The sequence below is a fragment of the Lagopus muta genome, chromosome 15 (assembly GCF_023343835.1).
Source record: "Lagopus muta isolate bLagMut1 chromosome 15, bLagMut1 primary, whole genome shotgun sequence".
Taxonomy (NCBI): domain Eukaryota; kingdom Metazoa; phylum Chordata; class Aves; order Galliformes; family Phasianidae; genus Lagopus; species Lagopus muta.
In genome coordinates, this window is record NC_064447.1 from 11,853,289 (window position 1) to 11,877,602 (window position 24,314).

Below are 24,314 nucleotides of genomic sequence, written 5' to 3' on the forward strand. Positions count from 1 at the left end.
TCTCAGTATCTTGAAGAGAAAGAAGATTTGGAGTTGAAGTGTTCAACACTAGGAAAAGACTGTGAGATGTATAAGCACCGTATGAACACCGTGATGATACAGCTAGAAGAGGTGGAGAAGGAGCGAGACCAGGTATCTAACCACTGAAGTGGAGAAAATCTGTAGCAAAAGCCTATATCTCTTCTGTGTCACTCTAGGGAGTTATGGGTAATTGGATCCAAAACACCACTAAAATATGAACATTTACAAGAAACTGGTATTTATGGAAGTAATTTTACACAGGGTAATATTATGCTGTTCCCTCAGCGTAGCATCCACCAGGCAGAACCAAGAACTTAGCAGCAGCTCCTGCAAGTTTTGTCTCAGTGTCAAGTGACCCAATTTGCACTCTAGAATGTTTTCCCACCTGCCAAGAGAGAGCTGGAAACGAACCACCCTCATTATCATTATTTTTAATGATACTACTGTGGCATGCACCCTGGTCCTTACTGCTACGTTAATTAGTGGATGGTTACAATTTCTGAAGTCCTTATTCCAAATGCATTAAAAACAAAACCACTGGGAGAAGGCCCAAATGCAAAACAGATTCTTCTGTCCACCGCAGGCGTTCCGCTCACGTGATGAGGCTCAGACACAGTATTCACATTGTCTGATTGAAAAAGATAAGTACAGGAAGCAGATTCGGGAGCTGGAGGAGAGAAATGATGAACTCCGAATTGAAATGGTTCGGAAAGAAGCCTGCATTGTTAACTTAGAGTGCAAACTCCGACGGCTCTCTAAGGACAATAATTGTCATGACCAGGTAGGGACGAGGTAGATGCGCTTGCATTCTTTTTTTAGGACTTCTGTCTTTAAAATATTTCCACTTGGAATGAAGAGGGTACTCTATTCCTTCTGCGAATTAGCTAAAAAACCTACTTCCTTCTACTAAATGTTAATGCTCCAAGAATTTCTTCGGTACAGTGGGGATCACGCCTGTGTTATGCACACAGCTCTCAAAGGCTGGCATTTCACATCCTGATTTGAATTGTAAGGGAAAGAAATGCAAAAGGAATGAATTTTTGCACTGGGGTAGAAACCATGAATTCTTTTGAGGAACGTGCTCCACTGAACAGAAAACAAAAACAGAAACAGATATGGGGAGTTATTGATTTGGGACTGGGCCACATTCTGCATGAGCTTCTGAAGCTCTCAACTCACAGAAAGTCCTGTCGGATTGCTCTTAAGGGGAGTCAAAAGGAGCTGTACCAAACTCCTTCTCAGAAGTCTTTCCTTCTGATCTTCAGAGTTTGCCACGCAATCTGCCCATCACTATTATCTCCCAGACCTTTGGCACTTCGAGCCCAAAAGCCAACGGTCAGGAAGCAGATGACTCCTCCACATCAGAAGACTCACCAGAAGACAACAAATTCTTCTTGCCTGATCAAGCTCGACTCAAGAGAAGAGTGAACCTTAAGGGAATCCAAGTATGTCTTAATATTGGGCTGGAGTGGTTCAGTGCAGGGACTGTTAGAACTAAGATACATCAAACATTGTGGTTATGCCTCTGAAACTGGTGTAAAAATAGGATTTATGTAAGTTTTTGCCCAGTGGTAATTTATGCCTTGAGGAGCAGATATAATCAGGTTTCATTGGCCATTTTTGTACCTTCTCCCTCTTGCTTCTGTTGTTCATTCACGTTCTTAGAGCACTGTCAATAAACTGATTCATTGCCTCCTTACCAGGAGTGAAAAAAATGATATAATGCCCAAAGTCTAGAGCACAAGGAACTGAAGGTGGAAATCGAAGCACGGGTGGAAAAGCTTGCATCAGCTGGAAGGAATAATAGAAAGAATGGACAAGAATTTGAGTCAAATTAACTGTCTAATTTAGAATTAAATTATGGCAATTTCCTTTCACAGAAGAATAAGAGGTAGCACGTGTTAGGTCTAAGATTTCCCCAACTGGCTGCATTTATTATGCTGTTATTATCTGATGCAATATTCACATGTTGTAAATATATATATATATATATATATATATATGTATATATATGCAAGCTAACATTTGGAGTTTTGAGCTTCTCCTCACTCTCATTTGCATTCGAATTCTCCCTGCCCTTCATAACCTTTCTGAGCTTTGACTGTTGTTATTACTTATGGCTGTGGAGCTGCATTTTGTACACTGCATGCTCCAAAAGGATGTCTGTTGTATTAACAGCTGCCTGAAGCCAGTCCCAAGGCACCCACTTCACCTTTTGTCTCTTTGTTCCCTCAGCAGAATCTGGAAACTGCAAAGCATTTGGGCCAGACTTTAAAAATAGTTAAGTAGCTTCCATTCATGACAGTGGCATTTGGATACCTAAATATCTTCAAAATTTGGAGTCCTGTTGTTTAAATGAAGGAAAATATCTTGCAGCATAACAGTAGAAAAGGAAGGAGTGAAAATATCTGTTTTACAGTGTGTGGCGAATATCCTGCATTTGTTTTTGCCTTTTTAGATAAATCCAAGAGCTAAATCCCCTGTCGGCATGAACAGAACATCAGAGTTTCAAGGTCAGAAAGAGCACCTATGTCCTTACTCCTTTTCTGTTGCTTTGTCTCATTTGTTCAGTCTCTTTAAGTTGTTTTAACAAACACTGTGACCCAGGAGACCCTTAACTAAGCTCAAGACAGCAAAATAGTTCTTCTCACTGTAAACAATGTCATAATTTGAAGCAGTCGGCTGCTCTACCTGATCAACCTCTCCATCCAAAGGTACCTCCACAGACGCACAATACTACATCCCATAATCTGCCTAACTTTTTTGTTTACTTAATCTTCCCTTTATCTCATCAAAATTGTGAAGGCTGTACTGTATTTCTTTCACAAAAAGTCATTATGCTCTTTTCTTTTTGCTGTCGGAAAGATCCTTCGAGCCGAAGAGACCCCAGTCTAGTGATCCTCTAATGAGTTTATTTGTCCTTCAGCAAAAAGAAATTCATTTTAAATCTAAAACACCGCAATGGCCTGGAGGAAGGGCTGACCCACCCGCCAGCCAGCTGCCAAGTTACCAAATTGGTTGCTGTATGCTCCTAATTCCTCTTACTTAGCTAACAATGTTCTCCAAACAAACGTCATATGCAGCACTTCCTTCATTTGTTATGCGCTGTATTGTACAAAATAAGAAGGCAAACGTGGTTCCTGCTGCATGATGTTGTATTTGTTTAGCATCAAATAATAGCAACATTTGTCCAAGTTAGAGATGCTGAAAGTGGGAGGGGGGTCTGTCAAGAAATTCATGCTGTGCTTCCTGGGGCTGCCTACGGCTGCATGACCCCTGTTGGGAGCATTGCTCTTTTAAAACAAATCCCAGGTTGCCAAATGATGGGGATACAACACAAATAATTAACGAATTAATAAAACAACCCAACACAACATTTGTGAATGGGTATTCACGGAGCTAACAAAAAAAGCAGAGGAAAGAGCTGAAGGAATTGTGTTGATGGGGAGCTAGGCGGGCAGCAAAAAGGGCTCCAGTGCCACCCTCAGCTCCTGCACAGCACAGGATGGAAAGTGAGACAAACTGAAGTGGAAAGATAATTGTAAGCCTTGTTGAAATCTGTGAAAGACTCTGTATTGGAAGTGATATAACCTAATTTTCCTCGGTGTCTTTATTTTTCTCTGTCATCTGTGAGCGCAGCAGTCAGAGCGCAGGATGAAGATGGGGCTGATGCCAGCAATGGCCGCACCGACACTAGTTCCTCTAATTCTGTTTCCATCAGTAACTCCATCAGCAGCTGTGAAGTCAGCAAAATTGTAAGGAGCCTTCAGATGTCCCTTCCCTGCTATGACCTCCTTTTCTGGCGTGGCTGAGAGCTTCTGCAGCCCCATGTTGTCACCTCACTGGCCACCTGGCTGTGACCCAACCCCAGCCCCTTGTCAGAAGCTTAATTGTTTTACCAGCGTGTTCTTAGAACTGTGTCAGCAGCCTTTTCCAAAATCATAGGATTGGACTTTGTTTATTTAAAAAGATTTTAGATATTTATGACCCTTCGCTGTGTCCTTATGCCATTTCGTGTTTAGAAAGACGAGATTTTCTTTAAAAGCTGCTTTGTAATGCAAGAAAATATTCAGGTTTTGGTTGTTGGTTTTATTTTTTTGAGTCCTCTGAAGATTCCCCCATTTGTAAGTAACAGGCAGTTAGAAGAGGGGTGCAGATCACAGCTGGAAGTTTCTGTGTGCCATAGCCAAACCATTTCTTCCCTTCTTGCTGTATCCCCCTGATCTCTCAAGGTAGAAATCCCATTATACATATGTGAGCACTGACACAGCAGGACAAGCAGGAAGAGAGAGTGCTCTTGTGGAGTGTTAGTAACAAAGAACAAAACATCTTTCTAGAATGCTGTGAAAAATGCTGCCCCCAGGAAATTAAAATTAGAGCTGAGAATAGCCAGGAAAGAACTCCCTGCCACTTGTAATAAGTTTAGCTGATTTAGGAATATTTTTTGGAATATCTTTTGGATGTTTTGATCACTTAACTGTCTTCCCTGCAGTACAATTTGCAGTTTAGACTCCAAACCAATGTACTAGAGTATTAATGGAATATATGGAGGTGTGTGTTTTACTTCCTCATTCCTACTGTATTTGTGTGTAAATATATATATATATATATACACACAGTCTGTTTTTCATCTGCTCTTCATCCTCTTCCACCTATATATCAGCTGTGCATCACACACTCTGCAGATGAAGTTGAAATCCTTCAGTAAATCAGCCAGCTGTGTGTCACAGAATGAGGTTCAGTGCCATCAAGCTCTCTGTACATAGAGCTGTAATAGCATATGAACACGAATGCTCTTGTACAGAACATCTGTGAGCAGAGAATCCATTCTTCTTACTGTGGGATCAGCTTCTCAGTGCAGAGCACTACGAGCAAGCTAGCAGGATAATGCTCCTGTAAGTTAGAAATGATAGCACATTTAATGCAAGTGTCCTTTCTCTTGCATGCTGCTTTCTAAAAGCAAACCCTGAGAAATCGCAATGACAGCATCATGTCTACCACTCCTGAGCCTCCAGGAAACGACTCGATCGTCAGACGCTGCAAAGAGGATGCTCCTCCCTGCAGGTGTGTGGCTGTGCTGCTGAAATGTGCCCCATGCCCTTTTATCACTAGGGGGAAGAGGCACCCTGGCTTGGCAAGGTCTGAACGTGGGCCTTATTTTGTTAAGCTATTGAGCACTAAATTCAGGTTATCTTGAGACCGTACCCAGAAGCTCACTGTGGTTTATAACTTGATCATTAGCCCACAAAAAATTAGATTTGTGAACATAATCCAAAATAATTGCTACCCTCGTGCCAAGTTGTGGGTTTCACAGTTCATCTGATCTCGGTTTCTGGGGGGAAAAAAGTGAGATTGTAGTTCAAGATGTAGGAAAAGTTACATTATTTCCTTGCTTATGCACAGTGTAAAAATAGCTGGTTCTTCCCAAACCAACTACAAAAATTCACCCTTCACCTGAAGCCACGTATGAGGGATATCAGCTTCACGAGGGACCTGCAAATCACTGTGGATGGAAAAGACAACAAGCTGTTCTCTAAACGGCTTTGCAACCAAACAGCGTGCTTTAATGGAGGTGCTGAAAGTGGGAAAGTGAACATCTTTTTTCTCTCTCTTCTGTTATCTCACATTTTGTTTTTAATTTCAGCTTGGTTGAAGAGGACAATGACAGCTTTGGATTTGATGCTTTGGAGCTAGATGGTAAGCAAATGTAATAGTTTAAATGTGAGATGTGATGAGCTCATCAGCTACAGATAACTGTCCAGTAATCAACTCAGTCTAAAAAAAAAAAATAGGACACACAGTCTGAGGAAAATTCATCAAATCATTATAACAAATAAGCAAAAAAGAAACCAGTGGTGAGAACAGGGAAGCAGTTATTCCTGGAGAAGGGAAATGATTGGACTGAATGAGTAGGTAAGAATGCTGTTTGAGGTTTTAAGGGTTGAAAAGAAGACCTCCAACCTTAAAATAAGGAAAGCATCTAACTGAGAAGGGAGAGCTAGCACTGAGGAGAGTGTGGCTCTACTCAGTGAGAGGACAAGAAAAGAGGGGTGCAAACAATTCCATTTAAAAAGTAAGATAAAGCTTTTTTTACTACAAGAGCAGTCAAGCAATGCAACATAATTGTCCAGAGAGGTTGAGGAGATCATAGTTCAAGTTCTGTATCTTCAGAGATACACAAAGGAAACCAGAGTCCTCTGGATGATCCTGCTTTGGATCCTGTCTCCAAAGATCCCTTCCAACCCAAACTGTTCTGTAGGATCAGGTAAGATCTAGTAAGCAAGACCGGCATTCCTTGTCTGTAGAAAGGAGTCATTCCTCTGCATCAGGAATTTCGTCATTCAGCTTTGGCTAGGAAGAATCAAACTTCCATTTTCATCTTTTCCATCCTTACTGCTGTATCTCGGACTCATTGTTTTGTTCTGTTACGCTTTTCAGATGACAGTCACGACAGACACTCACATGGAGCTCCTTCGGTGCACTCTTCTTCCTCTTCCCATCAGTCAGAAGGCCTGGATGCCTATGACCTGGAGCATGTCAACTCCATATTTAGAAAGTTCTCTCTGGAAAGGTATTTAGTTTACCTCCCATAGACACAGATTAAGGGGAAAGGCTGTAGGAGGCATCCCCCACTTCACTATTAGTTACTGAAGATATAATTCAGTGGCAGGAACACCGTGTCACAAATTGTCACTTGGCACTAAGATCTCTTGGTGCTGTGTGAAGTCATTATTTCTTTATACCGATGGCAGTATGGTGTGTTATTTTGGACTACTTTCATATCCTGTAATCCAGTGAAAGTCATCTTAGAATTTCAAAAACTTCAAAGCTGACAAAACATTATAGAGGTTTAAATTTATCCCTGTGGTCTTGTTATCCAGTCAGTGTACTTTAGGCTATCCAGCTGTTCTTCTGCAGGGCTTACACAGTAATAAGGATTTATTTCAGAGTCCTTAGATTCTAGTGCTGGATAGATTAAGTTTACTTCTGTGTCTCTCATTTATCGTGCATGCATTTAACTCAGGATTGGTAGTTAAAAGGGGAGATAGCCATGTAACTCTTACATCCTTTCATCAACACAGACCTTTTCGTCCCTCTGTCACATCTGTTGGACGCATCAGGAATTCCTGCCATACCATCCAGCGCATAACACTGAATGGGGATACTCTCAATTCAGAAATCACTCTTATAGGAGGTAACGACAAAGGGAGCTTTGTTAGCTCTGTCAAATCAGGATCACTTGCAGAAAAAGCAGGTCTTCGGGAAGGACATCAACTCCTACTGGTAAGCATAGAATAATCAACACACATCACAGATCTCTGCACTTCCATGCATGCATCATCACCACAGTACCATCTTTTTGCAGCTTCTTTCACTTTGTGTTAATGGCAAACTGTATGAATTTTGCAGAAGAAAATCTGGTATTGACTATGAGATTATGGGAAAACAGTATTTGTGGTTTTGGTTGTCCAACACATGCGCTTTGCCATGGCCAACACATACCTTTGCACTTCAGAGTAACTCTGTATGGAAGAGCTGAGAGCAGCTGATGCTTTCTTTAAACTGTGTGTCTTTTGGTACTGCCCCTCTGAGAACAGTAGAATGGGAGATGTTCTCAACTTCCCAGTAGTTTCTTACCTTGGAAGGAAGTTTGTGCTATGTAACTCGGCACAGTGACTCCTAAGTCTGTCCCCAGCATCATGTAAGCACTCCACTGATGCTTTTGCTAAGTTGCTCACTGCTTAGAGTTTGCCTTACATTGCCAATGCTCCCAACCTTTATCCTATTAAAATACCGCTGAAGGAGAAAAATACATATATGTAATTCCTTAATTACTTACTACTGGGATTGTCAATGAGCTGCAGTATGAGTCCACGACTGCCAGCAGACCTTATGTGAGAGAAAAGAAGCTAAATAATTGGAATATAATCTGCATCCTGATAGCAACGTATCTGGATTGCTTTATCAGAAAAAGATTGTGCCGCTTCAAAAAATCCCAGTATAATTGACTCAGACATTGAACCCACACTGGAGAGTAATATTTCTTTCATATCTAGTTGGAGGGCTGCATCAAAGGGGAAAATCAGAGTGTTCCCTTGGATACTTGCACAAAGGAAGAAGTCCACTGGACAATTCAGAGGTGCCATGGTCCAGTAACACTCCAATATAAATCAAATCACGAAGGTAAGACGGAAGGTATTTCTCAACTCAAATAGCCCCAGGTCTATGGTACTAATTAGCGTGGATGAGAATAACAGAACCAGGATATATTTTATATTGGTATAAATCTGAAGCATGTCTACCAGTGTTAATGATGGCAATTCTGTGTAACTGCTCCAGCTTTTAGCTATGTAACTCCGAGCAAAATAGCCCATGTGCTTGTCACTACATGGCCCTGAAGGACTGACATGGTGGAGCAGCAGCTACATGACTCACATAACACAAAATTATTTTTATGTACTGTTTTCTGTAATACAGTGTGGTGAGCTGAATCATCTTTATCCAGCTGAAGCCAATTTAGCATTTACCTGTTCATTTCCTTTGTGTCTTTATCATATCCTTAACAGCTGGCGTTTGTGTGCAGTGAATGGAATTTGATTGTAGTGTTCAAGGCTGGCAATGATAATTTGGAGTCGTGGATCAAAAATTGCATTCCAAAATCCTTTTTTTTTTTTTTTTTTCTACTGGTGCATATGAATTTTAAGATTTTATTGTTGTTTTGGTTTGTTTTTTTGTTTTTTAATGCTAGCTCGAGAATTTTGGCTGAACAGATCACTGTACTTACGTACCGGGTTTAGTTATACTATGTACTTCCATAGGATAGGGTGTAGCTGTGTCTCCATCTGTGCTGAGAAATCCAGTTTTACTGGTTGTGTGTGGAGTTTCTTTTCCGTGTAGCTGGTGGTGTCATCACTTGAACTGGCGAACACTGGAGGTGTTCAAGAGCTCTGTGGATGTGGCACAGAGGGACGTGGTTGGTGGGCATGGTGGTGGTGGGCTGATGGTTGGACCAGATGATCTTAGAAGTCTTCTCCAGCCTTTATGTTTCTGTGATCCCCAAGGATTCTGGTACCAGCAGCATAACCTGTATCTGAGCCAGAGCTCCGTTAGTGTCATTAAGGTGCAGCCCCATAACCTTGCTGTAGTGTTTCCAGAAGTACAAAGCCTCTCTTGGAGGAGCCTCAGGAGTTTGTGCTGGGCTTCTGGCAAAGGAGCCTTAGTGTGCAGCAATACCAAGGTGCTGCCCAGCATGTCATGCTTTGTCCCATCCTCCATTGCTGCAGGTTACAGGAAGCTGCTCTCTGAGCTGGAAGATGGGCTTATTGCATCAGGGGACTCATTTCACATCCGCCTGAATCTGAACATCTCCAGCCAGCTGGACTGCTGTTCCCTATCAGTGAAATGTGATGAGATTGTTCATATTCTTGACACCATGTACCAGGGGACATGTGGGGGATGCGACTGGCTTTGTGCCAGAGTCGACCCTTTCACAGACAAGGACCTGGAGAGGGGAACCATTCCCAGCTACAGCAGGTGAGCACAGAGCGGCTGCAGCTGAGAGGAAAATTAATAACTGCCATAGGAGAGGTGTGCACGCCTCAGTTCTTGGGATAAGACTTGGTGATGTTAAACGGTAACATGAGGTATAAGGCTTTAGAAAGGAGATGGCAGAGCTCACCTGAAAGAGTAACGTGGGTTTCTCAAACGGATGCCGAGGAAAATACATCATGGAGGTTCTTTAATCCTTAACACTGTGTGGTTTAGTCAGTCCTCACTCCTGTTTCTATTTAATCTTTTCTGCAGCCACAGATCCGCTGCAGTCCAACCTTTGAGTGGCTTCAGAGCTAACCTGACCTGTGTGTGATTCTGTCCTTGCAGAGCCCAGCAGCTCCTCCTGGTGAAGCTGCAGCGGCTGATGCACAGAGGAAGCAAAGATGAGACAGACAGCTCACACAACACCCTGAGGGCTCTCCGGGTAAGTACCTCCAGAGTCTCCTTAGCATCCATTTCTCCACTGCTACTTGTTGTTTGTTATGTTAATTTTACAGGAGTTCCTGTTGGGGCTCTCTGTAGTTTTTGATTGCACAGGCAATGGGTGACCTTTGCTTGCTTTAAATGGTACTGTCCCTGGCAACATACCTAGCTCAGCACACTTCTAACCCCTCCTGCTATGAGGTCATATGCTTTATATCTGTTCTGTGTCATAGTCAATGCCTTTCATTTTCCTCTGCCAGTATGTCTCCAATGCACCTTCACATCTACGTATAGAAGAAGCTGTGTTGTTGGAGTTAGTAATCTGACTTATTTCTCTCTTACTGTGAACAAGTGTCTAATCCAAAGACTGCTATTGTCTCTAATTAGAAAGATCTTTCCCAACCTACATGCAATGGGGAGAAGTGGGACTTCCCGCTCTCCAAACAACAGGACTGCCAATCTTTCCTTTTCCTTCAGTATTTTTTCTTTCTTTAGCCCAAAGAATTCTACCTATTAAAAAACCAACTTATTGGTATATTAGTGACCAGAGGTTCTCCCTAGAACTTGTAACAGAGCCTAGGAGACTCGCTTGCTTCTAACACTGGCGGAGAGACGCTGCAGCCGCAGTATTTGATCTCAGCCAAGGTTAAGTGTCATGCATTCCTGCTGTCCTCCAGGCCTCGCTCACCAGGAGGACATGGAGTGCTGGCAGAGTTGTCAGTGAAAGCAAAAGCTCTGCCTGCTCTTTCTTGATGCAGAATTCACCTCCATCATAAGCTGTGGAGTGCAGTCTCCTGGAGGAGCAGTGCAAGAAGCACTGTTTCTCAGCATAGGCCATATTATACATAGCTTGCTTAGAACATTGTATTTGGGGTAGTTACGAATCAGTCATTGTTGTACTGGAAATCTGAATTAACTGCTTCTGCTTATTCCATACTTTGTTGCTGTGATTAAAACGAGCAAGCAAACAAACCAACGGACTGTGCTATTTTTTACTAGAATACGCTGCAGCCAGAGGAGCCTGCCCCACAGAGTGACCCAAAAACCAGCCCTCGTCTGTCCAGAGCAAGCTTTCTTTTGGGCCAAATATTACAGGTAAAAAAGTTTAAATTCAGTGGAATGTCTGAAATAGTAGGTGAGAACAGCAGACATTCTTAGGCTGCTTTCCTCTCCCCAGTAACTCCACCCCAGGTAGTTGTGTCAGGATGTCTTCCTATCTAAAAGAGGTTTAACATATGAAAAAACTGAGTGGGTCAGCCTGTCCCCTTGTCCTATCACTCAAGAATCTGTCCCCTCCTTTATTAGAGCCCCTCTTTAACCAAAATGCTGCTCTCAGGTCTCCCTGGAGCCTTCTCTTCTCCAGGCTGCACAGCCCCAGCTCTCAGTCTGTCCTCACAGGGCTTTAAGTCTCTGTAGTACAACAAAGAAGGGGCAGAGCTGTGTCTGTAATCTGCAGCATTGTTGTGCACATACTGTGTGTGTGCAGATGTGGATACATCAGTGCTTGGACTAGTGATAGCAGGGAGCTCTGCCAAGGAAAAGAAAAGCATGCCTCTTCAGAGCAGAGAACAAAATAAGAAATCCCAAAGGGCATTAACAAAGGCTCTGAATCAGATCTATGATATTTAAAGAGCCTTAGAATTCAGTCAACAGATCCATGGAGTCTTGTCTTTGATAGATGTCGGTAATTCAGATCTCGTAGATAGAAAGTGTGGGCTGATGAATGCCTAGGAGAATAAGGAATGTAAGAAACGAGGGTCCAATCTCTTCGTTCACTTTTTCAGTTTGTCAGCAGGTCTGAAAACAAATATAAGCGTATGAATAGCAATGAGCGAGTTCGTATCGTCACTGGCTGGCCCTCTGGTCTGGCACGGACCTCATCTGAAGCAAAGAAACCCTTACCTGATAAACTGGAAGGTATGGATATAAAGTAATGGTAGTTTCACAAGTAAGCTTACAGCAATGAAGCTTCCTGTTCTGTTGGCAGCTCTTCCTAGTTTCTCTCTTGCTCTTTGTCCAAAACGTTTAACGAGCTAATAAGCAGAATGATTCTCCCAGCAAGTCTCCTGTTAAACCGTGAAATAATCTCTTGAAAGCAAAAAGCACTTGAATTATTTAACCTTAAATTGGGCATCATACTGCTGGATACATAGTAAGGCATCAGAAAAGGAAGGACGGCTATGACTAACCATGTCATTTCTGGTTTGCACATTTCTCGGTTTTTTTTTCTCTCCAAATACTGACGGAGAAGAAATCAGAGTATAAGTGCCTTGTTCTCTACTCAGATTTGGATTCCAAAAGTGAAATCAACAAGAGGCTGATCCCTTACAGCTTGGTGAGACCCATCCACTGTGAGCGCAGGCGCCCCGTTCTTTTCACCCCCACCGTGCTCGCCAAGTCCTTGGTTCAGAAGCTTCTCAACTCCGGAGGCGCCCTGGAATTCAACATATGCAAGCCAGGTAATGGGGTAAAAGAAGCCCGTGACTGCTAACCTGCATTGTTGGAAATATGAACATCCATATGTGCACACAGAAGGGCATGCAGTACTGGAAGTTGCTTGAGGTACCAAAATCACATTAGAATGATGTCTAACTACAGTTCCTTCATTTTGAGAGTGCCTGAGATATCTGAATGTTTTTGAGACAGCCGATGCACAGAGTTATGAGATTGTGTGTCTGTGAATATCATCCATGTGTATGCTGCATGGTTGCTAGGATGCCCCTCAGAGATTGAAATGCTGTGAGTGCTCTTTCTGTTTGCATACTGTTTGCATACTGCATATCTAGGCGATGTGAAATTTTGATTAATTTGTTTCTAGTATTCACTATTATGAGGAATATCTTCCCTAGAGCGATTTTATGTTTCTATCTCATCCAAGGCTTGAAGATTGTGCATTTGATCTGCTCAAAAGACTGATTTGCTTCCATGCTAAGTATTTACTATTAAAGCAATATGCAGCACTGTGATTGCTGTAGGGCAGGATTGTATACAACACAGCATTAAACACAGCTGACGTTTCATTTTTACACTAATATTGAATACCCAGTGCATCGTACGCAGTCCTACAGTCATCCAGACAGAGAAACTAAAAAGTTAAGTATGATAATAAATATTCCCTGTCTTGCAACATAAAACAAAAGCTTTGATGTAGAGCTGCAATTCACAAGGGGACCAGTATCACACATTGCAACCTAAACCAAATTTTTCTGAAACTTTAAACACGAATGCTGGAACATTAAATCCATACTTTAGGAGCCTGTGCTGAAGGGACTTGCTTTTTTTTTTTTTTTTTTTTTTTAATTTAAGCTCTTCTCAGCATCCCTCAGCCCTGAAATGTTGCTGCGTAACATTAGGTGCTGGAATTGTATTTACTGTTTTAATTTAATGCCTTCATAGTGTTGTGGTAATTGCCCAAGGACTCATTGGTGGAAGATATAGCTGAGGTGCTCAGCTGTGATCAGATTAAGCTTTAATTGAATTCAATGGAAGAAATGAGGCAGCTGTTAAGAAGACAATTCATTGCTCATCTTCTTTCCCTGAACCACTCTTACATCCCAGCTGAAGTGCTGTTGGATAGCTTTGCAGGTGTACTGTTGTTGCAATCTTGATTTATTTTTTTTTGTCCTCATCCACTTCTCCCACCAGATATTGTAACAAAGGAAGAGTTCTTAAGGAGGCAAAGGACGGAGACGATCATCTTCAGCAGGGAGAAGAATCTGAGCACATATGAGTGCATCGTACCTGCCAATATCGAGGCTGTCACAGCCAAGGTGCTTAGAGTGCTCTGTGCCATTGGGTAGCCAGTCTGTATTTGTCTGCAGTGTGTGTTTCTTCTTGAGCAAGGACTCGCTGGTTTACAGTTGTCTTCTTTCTTGCCTGCCTTAAATCTCAGATTTATGTTTATTCCCTCACACGGCCTTTATTTGTGCTCTTGCTTTTCCCTTTCTTTTTCATCCTCAGCCACGTCTTTTTGCATTCCTATTCTTTCCCTGCGATGACCCACATTGATGCAGCAAAATATCCTTTCGTTTTCTCTGCTCCGTCCCTCCTTCAGTTCCTTTTCGTATCGTAAGTATCTCTGAGTGTGTGAGAGAGTGAGAGATACAAGAAGCGAGACAAAGGGAAGGAGAGCCTGAAACACAGGCACAGGGGGGTACGGCTCCGAGATAACAATGTCAAAGACAGAGATCTCATATCAAGCAGAGCAGGTCTGATGCACAGCATGGAAAAAAGGGAGAATTAAAAGGATGGTTTTTTCTCTCACGAGCAGTTGCAGTAGACGTTCTCTCTGAACAAAGAGCGTTTGTGTATGCGCGTACCACTTGTGTTTTACCGTGCTTTTCAATTTTAGATCAATCCCTTTCTATTTTAAACATTTTCTGATAGCTTTTAAGCTTCACTTTCATTTGACTGTAAACCAGTAGGAGGAGTTGGGACTTTAAATGTATATTTGATTTGAAGGTTTTAAACCAGTACAGTGGTAAATGCAGAGCTCTTGAGCTGACCCCATAAGGTACAGATACCTTTATCTGAAGATTCTACAGCTGCAAATGTTTCTTTGCGACTCTGCTGTGACTTTGTTTTTAGAATAAGCATTGTCTCCTGGAAGCCGGAATAAGCTGCACAAAGGATTTAATCAAAGCCAAGATATATCCCATTGTTCTTTTTATCAGAGTCTCGGAGAAGAACATCAAGAGGTTCAGGTAAAATAGCAAACCTTTTGCGCATTTGCTATTCTGTCTTATTCAGCCCGTAATTCTTGAGCCGAATAATGTTATCGCTGAGGGGAACACAGGCCCTGTTTCCCTTGGCCTGGTGTCTGCGTGTGCATCATTTCCTTCAGCAGCTCCTCCCTGAAATCTTACAATGGGAGAAAGGAGGAATTCCCTACACTTTGCATTCTTTCCCTATCCCCGGTAGCAGTGAGCACTGTGGGGAGGGCGAAGCCTCAGCATGTGTTTTTCTCTATGTTTAGTAATCCCTCAGCATTTCTTCAGGTAATGCTGCTGTAAGAGGGAAGTTCATAAACGCTTGCACTCTCTCTACATTCAGTCCTCTCAAATTGTTTCCCCATAGCAAATATTTTTCCTTGGGGGTGAGATGGAGGTAGTGGAGGGGATAGATGTGGCGTAGCTATATTCTTGCTTGCATATAGTTTTATTGCTTGTATATAATCAGTAGAAAATAAATTCTTGATGGGACAGCTGGGAGTACAGGATTCACTTCTACTGTGAGATGTTTATTTTCGGTCTGCTCATTTGGTACAGGAAGTTATTGCCAAAGCCAGAAGCTGAAGATGAGTTTTTACGTATGTGCCGTCTGAAGGAGAAGGAGCTGGAAGAGCTGCCGTGTCTTTATGCCTCTGTAGAGGCAGATGCATGGAGTAGTATTGAAGACCTTATCAGAACAATAAAGGACAAGATTGGAGAAGAGCAGCGTAAAACCATCTGGATAGATGAAGATCAGCTCTAAAACCAGTGTGTGAAATGGGGCTCTTTGATGACAAGAGGATGTTCCCAGGTGGAGCAGGGGCCCACAGAGTTCTCTGACTTGGTGCCCGGCGCTCACTCCTGTCTCATCCCTGCTGACTGGAGACTTGCTGGTGGCAGAGCCCACGTATGGAATGGAACTGGAGCTGTGCTGGATAGCCCATGATTCAGGTGCCGGGGATCTCGGATGTGGATCAGACCACCACGGCTTCTGACACACCAGCATCTCTTAATGGACAGCAGCTGTTTATTGAGTGGGAAGGACAAAGATCTTGAGAGGGATCTTGGGGTAATTTATTATGTGAAAATATGGATCACAATTGGCTTTTCACGCACTTCTGATGAGACCGGACAACTGGAATCTAGGAGAAATAAAGTGTGAGGATTGGGCTAAAGGGAATGGAATTGAGGTGTGTCTTACATCCATCTGGAGGTGAGATTCCAGATTCACTGCAGTAGGGAAACTGAAGGCTGTTTGGAAGCAACAGGAACACTACTGCTGACGGTCATAGCAGTTCTACAGCCCTGTTTTTCCATTACCATTTTGATCAGAAAGGAGGTAAATAACTATTATTCCTGGCTTTAAATAAAATGTAAAAGTATCACTGGTGTCTTCTCCAAACAAGTTTCTCTGTTTCTGTTTCTCCCCTGAAATCTGTATTTCTCTACAACTTCATTGCCAGCCAACGTATCTGCACTCAACAGGAGGGACTGTTCTGCAGAGAGGAAAAGGAGAGCTTCATAAGGCAGTAATCGCTGGGAGCCGCTCCATCCTTGACCTCTCTGCTGTGATTGACAGCACTGGGACCAGCGAGTGCTGCTCTGTGCTGTGGCCAAGCAGGGTAACATTTTCAGAAGCCTGTATGTGACTCAGAAGACCACATCCCATTTTCAAAAGCAGTCAACCCCTCAGAGAGTTGAAGTTCCACTGATAATGAGTGGGACTGAGACTCCTAAGTCTCTTAGGGCTTTTAACATTTTTCCTCTATACATTAGCTACTGTATTGAGACTGCCAAATTGATTCAATAAAACCGATCAGATAATTACAACTTGCACAACTGCTGATCTGAAAGGCAGTAAGAACTGACCTGCAGAAGAGGAATACATCCCATTATCCTTGGGTCTTTCTTTCCCTGCTGTATCCCTCCATTTTAAGATACGTTTAGTAACTAATTTATCTTTGCTTCTGTGTTCATCCCACATCCTCTGTCTCAGTGCTTCAGAAGGGCATGCAGCAGCTTGCAATAGCAGGGCAAGCAGAATCCAAGCAGAACATCTGGCCTGGCTGCCTTCACTGCACTGACTGCTGCACTGTCCTTGTGAGGAGCTCCTGATGCTCAGGGTGTCTCTCAAGTAGACTGGGTCAGTTTGTGTTGGCTTGCATGATGGTGCTTTTCTACTCATGTTTATGCATATCATTTTTTAACTAATGGTATCTTCTAGAAGTCATTAATGTCAGTTTACATCTGACTTCTTTTCGCTGCTCTTTCTCTCATCTTATTCATGTTTGAAAGGCTGTTCATAGCACTTGTCAGAGAATGGCTCTTTACCTTCCCAATGCCATCTGTTTGGACTGTGCAAGCAGGGAGATGCTCCTGCTTTGCAGTCTCTTTACAAAGAACAGTCTGCATCCACCATTCCCAGCTCTTGCCAGGGCAAAGAATAACAACTGATTGGGGAATACATAAAACAAATTGGATGATGCTTCAGAGAGCCTCTGTAGCCCAGCAAGAAAGCAGAAAGCATCGGCTAGAAAAGCTAAACCTTCCAGGAGTATCTTGCAGACATCCAGACAGCTGGGCAAATGGAGGGACTGTGAGGACATTCCTCAGCTGCTTCTCCAAAAGGTTTGGTCAGGTCAGCTTCAGAACCAGAGGAAGCAATAACACCTGGAGGAGTAGCTGAAACAGGTGGGGAGCAGGAAGGAAAGGGTCTCCAATTGGCTGTTTCTGTAGTGGTCTCTCACCATTGCTTTAACTCTGGACCCCTGTACAGGGAGAACAGCTGTGGATGTGATTTGTCTCACTTAAATTGAGGCACGGAAAAGGTAGATGCCACAATCTAAAGGATGTTTCTTTTGCAATGAATTGAGATACACCTCCAAAGAGGTATTTTTCTAACTTCTTATAGATGGCTATCTAAGGATGAGATGATTGTCCTCTGTGTCTTTCCATGGACCACAGAAGGAAATTAGACCTAGCCCTTAGCAGTTAGCTTTTTGATTTGTATTTTGAGACACCTAAACCCACAATATGGAGAAGGTGGGACTAGAGATGGAGGCAGAGAACAATCATAGACATAATTATTTCTGTAAGATGAAAGGGGTGAATACATGGAATGCATTTATCTTTACAGTATCAGAGCAAATGTCCTGTAAATTCCCAGTTCTGCAGGTACTGTGGCTGTCTGTGCATTTGATGCAAAGCAACCAGACTGTTAGGTGAAGTTCACTGGCAGAGCTGTATGCTGGCCCTGCAGAATCCTCATCTCTCTTTGGCTCAGTGGAGAAGCACCGCATTCCCTCTTGATTTGTGGGTGTGATCTCAGAAAGCAAAACAGGAACAGCAGGAACACATTCCCTGAAGTAAAACAGAGTGATGGGGCTGTTATCATTCAGACTAGCTGAAGGGTGGCTTCTGATCTAGCTCCAAATGCTGTTCATCTAAACCTGCAGAAACTAACCTCTGCATCATTAGAAATGTATTCAAAAGTACCAGCCTGAAAGGAGGCCCTGCATTTCCCCCAAATGGTGGAGTAGTGAGGTCAGCATGAACCCCAAATCTTGAAGCCACAGAGCTGAAATGCAAACTTGAAGTTTGCACTGTGGATTGTTTCAGTGATTCAGCTAAGTCTGGCTTACAAGGTATTACTTTAATCTACCAACGACTTCCTTGCATGTACATGTAATAATACACGTCATCCTGAGTTCCTGGTCGTGCATACGGCTGCTCAGGTGTGTGCACAGCCACTTTATCAGTCAGGCTTCAGTGGTGGTAACTCTGTCGAAAAGCTGGAAGCAATGATTAGGAAAAGGCAGTAGAAACTGGAAATGCTGTTTGCTGCAAACAGTGTCCCAGCTGAGGCCAGGCCAGACTGGGCCTGAGCTCATTGAAGGGTAAGGATACGGCTGGTTTTCCACCTGGTCCTCTGGTATTTCTGCATTGCTGGCCAAGATTGGTGGTCAGCACCCGGGCATGCAGCCATGGCTGTAATTCACAGATGTTATCTGAGTCCAATGGAATCAAGGGGCAGAGCCAGGTTTGAACTGGATGCCGTGGCTGAACATCACAGCTCACATCAGCCACCCAAAAGAGACCGTGTGGATCCAGTTCTGTTCATCCATCTGAGGTAAGCAGAATTGACGTCAGCCCATTTTAAATCAAACCACTCTAAGATTCTAAATCAAGTTTAGGAACACTTCTCCCAGTCCGTATTTTATGCTATACAAGGATTTATCAGAAAGTTAGGGCAATTGCTCTGTATTTGGTATGTTGCTTTTTTCTGTTTAAAAAAAAAAAAGGCTGCTCTAAAGCATAGAATAATAGCCTTTCAACATGTATTATTGGAAAACTACTTCTTCTTTGCTTTACGAAGTCACGAGAACTTGCTGAAAGTTTTTCAGATGTGGTTTGTTCTTTGGAAAATGTCATTGAAAAATTGGCTTCTAGAAAATGCAACCAGAAGTATTTCAGTGGAATATTCTGTTAGGAAATGTGTTTTCATCCATATCATTTTCTATGGAAAATTTTCCATTCTGACACTTCATTTTAAGAAGGTCAAAGCTGTTAAATAATAATAATAGTAATAGTAGTAGTAATAGTAATAGTAGTTCTTTTCAGTATTTCACATACTTCTAATCCCTTATCTAGATGTATATTTTTAATTTCGTATAGTTTACGTATTTCTAAATTCTACATTTAAACATTTAATTTAATTTTTGAAAAAAGCTTTGTTTTTGATGTTTGTATCCCACAGAAGAAAAACAGAAGTAATGGCTTATAGCTATCAGATGTGGCATAATGCAAGAAAAGGTGACCGAATTGGGCTTTACATTCTGCTCAATTCTGCTGCTAAAATGATGGATTATCACAGTCAGTCTCATGCAGTTCACCACATTTGGGAACTGTTACAGGTAAAAATTTCATGCAAACTTTATTACACAGAATTTGCTATTCCTTTGAATCCGAATTCCGGCTGGAGGCGAAGCTGTCGGTGGCTCTGTCTGCAGCAGGCAGTTCTGCATGATGTGCAGGGCAGGAGCACACATAAAGCAGACCATTGTGTGTGAGCTTTAAGTGGAGATAGTTGCCAAAGCTGGAAAAATGCCTGGAAACTCGTTAGAGGTATCTGTACTCTTTTATGCCAAGCTATTTTCATGGCCTACGGTTGGAAAACTCTGCCGCAAGGATAACATTGGGCAGTATGCAGGTAGCTTCAGGGCTGCAGAGCTGCCGGGGGCTGCGATGCTCCTCGTGGTCACTAAAGCTGTGAAAGTAAAGCAGCGGTTGCTGAGCTGTGTCCTGGAGATTGACAAGTAAGGCACAGTCAGGGATTTGAGGTTTCTGGGAGAGCAACATCCTAGGATTTTGCAATTGTTTGAATTGAATGCTCTGAATCAATCAGCATTAATCAGCTCGTGCTGTGAAGCCTACCAAACGTGTTCCCTCTTGGTGTAGTTACTATCTCCCTTGCTCTCGTTCGAGAACTGAATAATACAGCACTGTTTTGTGCTGTCTGCCATTAAAGGCGCACGGGATTTCAAGCCAGAGTTACGTGATTCCTTTCCTACCAGTTACTTTGCCTTCCCTGCATCTGCCTTGCTCAGCTTCCAGCATTCCCACCTGCTCCGTGCTGTGCAATGCATGGGCTGTTTGCAGCACACTTGGTTTGCAGAAGCTCCATCAGAGCACCACCCTGTGCCCTCTGCTGAACGTGTAAATCAAAACTGCAATACAAGAAAAACCTTCTGCCTTATCAGACTTGTCTGCAGCAGAAAAAGGAGGCTCATGTGGGTCAAGGCAGTGTGCCTTCTGATGTGGGAGAGCTGGTATCAGCACAGCCCTGGGCTGGAGCTCCAGACCCACACTGACAGCATTGAGCACTGCCCACACAGCCATGAGAAATTGTTCTGTCTGACACTTCCCTGAATGGAAAACCTAATTCAGCCAATGCAGTGCTGAGACTGTGACAGGAAATTTCCTCCCTGATCTTTCAGAGACCACAGAACTCTGCTGCATTCCCAGAAATGGCATTTCATATTTCTGCAAAGCTCTGGAGCCCTTCCTGATCCACACAGCCCTATCCAGTGACAAATCTGTGCCACTCACATGGACTTTCCCCTGAGTCTTTCCAGTGTGCGTTTGCTTTTGTGCCTCTGAAAACAGAAAACCTCCCATCCTGGTTTCCATCTCCCATCCGTAATGCAGGTCTGGTGTTGCCTCCACAACCTGACTGCTGTACACAGTGTGATTTATAGCTCAGTTTGAGAACCCTATCAGGAACCAAGCTCAGAACAACAGGAAGCTCTTCCACCCTCCTTCCCCCACCTCCTTTTTTCTGTTCCTCTGCTGCAGAAACTTTCTGATGCTCAGATCATAGTCTCTCCGAGGTTAACTGCCCCATTCGTCACTGGAAAAAAAAAAAAAGAAAAAAAAAAGAAAAGAAAAAAGAAAGAGACCCTTTAAAAGCAGATGGTGGGTGATAGGGAACCTGTCTGAGAGTAAATATCTACAACAGCATGTCTGCTTCATCAGATATTAGCATCAAAAGCCATCTGACAATTTAGCAACAAACAGCAATATTGATTTTCTTCCAAAATGCAGCCACGGAAAGACAGAGTTGGTTTCTTCATAGCACCCTATCAGAGCTGGGCAAACAGTGAGGCAAGAGCCAGGCAGTGCCTCCCACAGCTGGAGGTGATGCAGGAACACCAGGATGCTCCTGCTTAGCTGCAGTGTGTGCCACACAGAGCAGCAGCACCAGACTGGGACCGGGTTGCTGCCACTGCAGCAAACAGGAGCTGCTGGGTGGGGTGTGAAGGAGCCAGGAGGTGCAGCTCACTTCTCTGGCTGTTTTCAGACATACTAATTAATTGCTACAAAGCAAATGAGCAGTAATAGCTGCCACTCCACCCGTGCTGCCCTCAGCAGCCAGCCTGACTTTTTTGACCCTGACAATCTGGAAGAATTCCACCATAGAACTAAGATGTAATGCTTTTCCCCTTTGTTTTCTGTCCCACTAACTACATTTTCATATGAAAATACATATAGTGAAATTGGGAATTTTTGCTCAGAGATGTGGGGAACCAACAGGGATTTCTAACTGTCATCGCCCTCAGCAATTGCAGCTACCAAGGCATCAGCAAAACAGCACAGAGATGTGCAGGCATTGGGACGTACTGAAGGTCCATCTGCTACTCATGAAGCGGTATTCAGAGGGTCACTGCTAAAGCCAGGGCACACTGAGACACAAAGAGAAGATTGAACTCACGTGGCCATGCCCAGCCCTGGTCGTGGGCACATCCCCAGAGCTCAGAAAGCAAGACAGGAAATAGAGAACAGCTCATGAGCAAACTGAGAAACGTGTTCCTGGCATAAACGGGCAGAATTCCATTAACTTTCAGTTCTGTGCACCGGCAAGAACTGAGCTGGATATCGACTCTGACCTAGTTGAAGTTCTTTACGGCAGCATCACTGTATTGTTAAAATATTGTCCTAAGAGCCATTTTTTGGTTGTTGCCTTCATTTTTTTTCGCCCTAGAGAAAGCCAGTGGGGTAAACTTCTATTAAATGAATGTGAAAAATTGATGCCTTGTTCTAAGTGCACATTTATAAATATAACATCAAATCCAATGTCTCTTGGCAGCTTCTCTCCTGAAGAGCTCTGCCCTCCAAGCACTCCTGCCTTGCTGTAGGAATGGCTTTCCCTTCTCAGCCTCCGGGAACAGTCAAGCCACCTTCCAAAGACAGCCTGACAATGGTGAGATTTAGCTCTGTCATTGCAGCATGTCTGCAGCATTTACTTCTCCATATCCTGGTACTGAGCTGATCTGCTCATTATCAGATTGCTGTTTATTAATCAAAGCAGTAACAATGGGATGGAGAAGCTGGAATGCAGCACAGACAGTGCTTCATTTGTTCCAATTGATTTTCCTATCACATTTTATTACTTCTATTTACCCTATGTGCCTCAGAAAGATTTAACTGCACTAAGGGTGCAGTAGGGGTACATGGTTGAATTTCTCCTCCTTTAAGCTCTTGCTATTTCTATTATGATAGTCAGAACTGTAGGCTCCCCCAGCAACTAAGCCATGACCTTCTCTGCTAGAAAACAGCGTATGGAGGTTTTCTGATAACTGAACTCCATTTGTGTACGAAGTCCTGCATGCGGAGTCCTAGGGAAGTCCATGAGGATCACACATACAGAGCCTGTCTGGAAGTTAGATTGCCAAGATGATGTTTTACAAATTCTCAGCACTGATCAAAACCAGAGCTATAGTTGAAGCAGCTATAGAAGGTGTAAGGAAAGAGTACATAGAACAGCATGTGCTTGGGCCAGGATGGTGCGGTGGTCTCAGGATGAGGTTTTGTCTTCAGTAAATGCAAGAGAGATGATGATGCATGTATTTTCTTGCCTTTCCTAGCTCTTTTCTAATGTCTTAGATTGCCGTTCACAAGCTGGATCTTGCAGACTTCAGCCAGCACATCTACAGCATCAGGAACACAAAATGATGACGGCCAGCAGGTATACAGTGCTTTATGGAAGGTGGGCTTGGGTCAACCAGAATACAAAAGGAGGCAGGTGCTGTGAGATAGCATTGATAATCTCCATTTCACAAACAAGTCTCACTGAGAAACAAAAGTAATTACCGAACTTTGTCTGAAAGGCCTATTAAAATGAGTGGTGAAGCTCCTATTTTTAGCACAACCAGGATTTCACTCTAGAGAGTTGTGAGTGTTGTAACCATGTCGTGAACTTGCCCCATTCAGTGAGTACAACAGGAAACCCATGGTTGGCTGCACCTGTGGGCGTGAGATACAGTTGCGTGGGGAGGTGATGAGAAAATGTAACCAAAAAAAAAAAAAAAAGCTTTGTTTTGTACATTATTTTTGTAATTAGCCCAATCCAGGGGTGAGGAGGCAGCTAGCAGGTGGTGGCATGTGTCATTAATGAAGCTCAGAACTGAAACCACAGATTGTCAGCTGAGCTGAAAGTTTCCATGGGCTCTTCACTCTTACTGGAAATGTGACAGTCCTTCACACAGGAATTTCTTTCTTACCACGTGCTCCATCTTGCCAAGATGCTGTTTGGTAATTTAAGTGAAGCACCTGTGCATGCACGTGCAAACCCATCCGCATGCACATGTGCCCCACAGCACAGCTTGTGTCTGTTCCACATACAACATCACACTCTTTGGAACCTGCCACATGATGTTGGATAGAGCTGCTTTGTGCTGTCTGCTCCACCAGCAAAGCAGCTGCTTGAGTGCTACCAGCAGAAGGTGTGGGGTTTTAGGGCAGAAGATGCTGAGTGCCACAGCCCCGCTGTGAAGTGCACCCATACATACGCTTGTTATTTCTGCAGCAGTGTCTGAGCTGTGTGATTTTGAGCTGTCTGATGATTTCCTTATCCTCCTGCAGCCGATGACCTTGAGCTGCACAAATAATTATTTTCCTATTGCTTTAAAAAAAAAAAAAAAACCCTATATTTATTTTTGAGCAGTAGTAGGGATAATTGAATGATTGTAAAACGTGCCACTAGGCCACTCGGGGTTAAGTGAAAACTCCAATAATGCCATCTGCAGGAACGTTTTGGGTCGCATTTAAGGT

General features: G+C 43.1%; 1 protein-coding gene across 3 annotated transcripts in view; it reads left to right on the forward strand.

The window, feature by feature from the left end:
* Positions 1 to 16,090, forward strand: part of CARD11 (caspase recruitment domain family member 11) — a 39,907-nt gene extending 23,817 nt beyond the window's left edge. For all 3 annotated transcript variants that reach the window (XM_048961325.1, XM_048961323.1, XM_048961326.1), the window contains 18 exons: positions 7 to 132; positions 605 to 802; positions 1,287 to 1,466; positions 2,480 to 2,534; positions 3,661 to 3,776; positions 4,982 to 5,085; positions 5,666 to 5,718; positions 6,460 to 6,592; positions 7,104 to 7,305; positions 8,079 to 8,205; positions 9,306 to 9,555; positions 9,901 to 9,997; positions 10,996 to 11,091; positions 11,781 to 11,913; positions 12,282 to 12,455; positions 13,642 to 13,766; positions 14,584 to 14,699; positions 15,264 to 16,090. In XM_048961325.1, the coding sequence (XP_048817282.1) occupies positions 7 to 132; positions 605 to 802; positions 1,287 to 1,466; positions 2,480 to 2,534; positions 3,661 to 3,776; positions 4,982 to 5,085; positions 5,666 to 5,718; positions 6,460 to 6,592; positions 7,104 to 7,305; positions 8,079 to 8,205; positions 9,306 to 9,555; positions 9,901 to 9,997; positions 10,996 to 11,091; positions 11,781 to 11,913; positions 12,282 to 12,455; positions 13,642 to 13,766; positions 14,584 to 14,699; positions 15,264 to 15,468 (2,490 nt within the window). In that variant the 3' untranslated portion in view covers positions 15,469 to 16,090. The remainder of the gene's footprint in view (positions 1 to 6; positions 133 to 604; positions 803 to 1,286; positions 1,467 to 2,479; positions 2,535 to 3,660; positions 3,777 to 4,981; positions 5,086 to 5,665; positions 5,719 to 6,459; positions 6,593 to 7,103; positions 7,306 to 8,078; positions 8,206 to 9,305; positions 9,556 to 9,900; positions 9,998 to 10,995; positions 11,092 to 11,780; positions 11,914 to 12,281; positions 12,456 to 13,641; positions 13,767 to 14,583; positions 14,700 to 15,263) is intronic.
* The last annotated feature ends 8,224 nt before the right edge of the window (positions 16,091 to 24,314 follow it).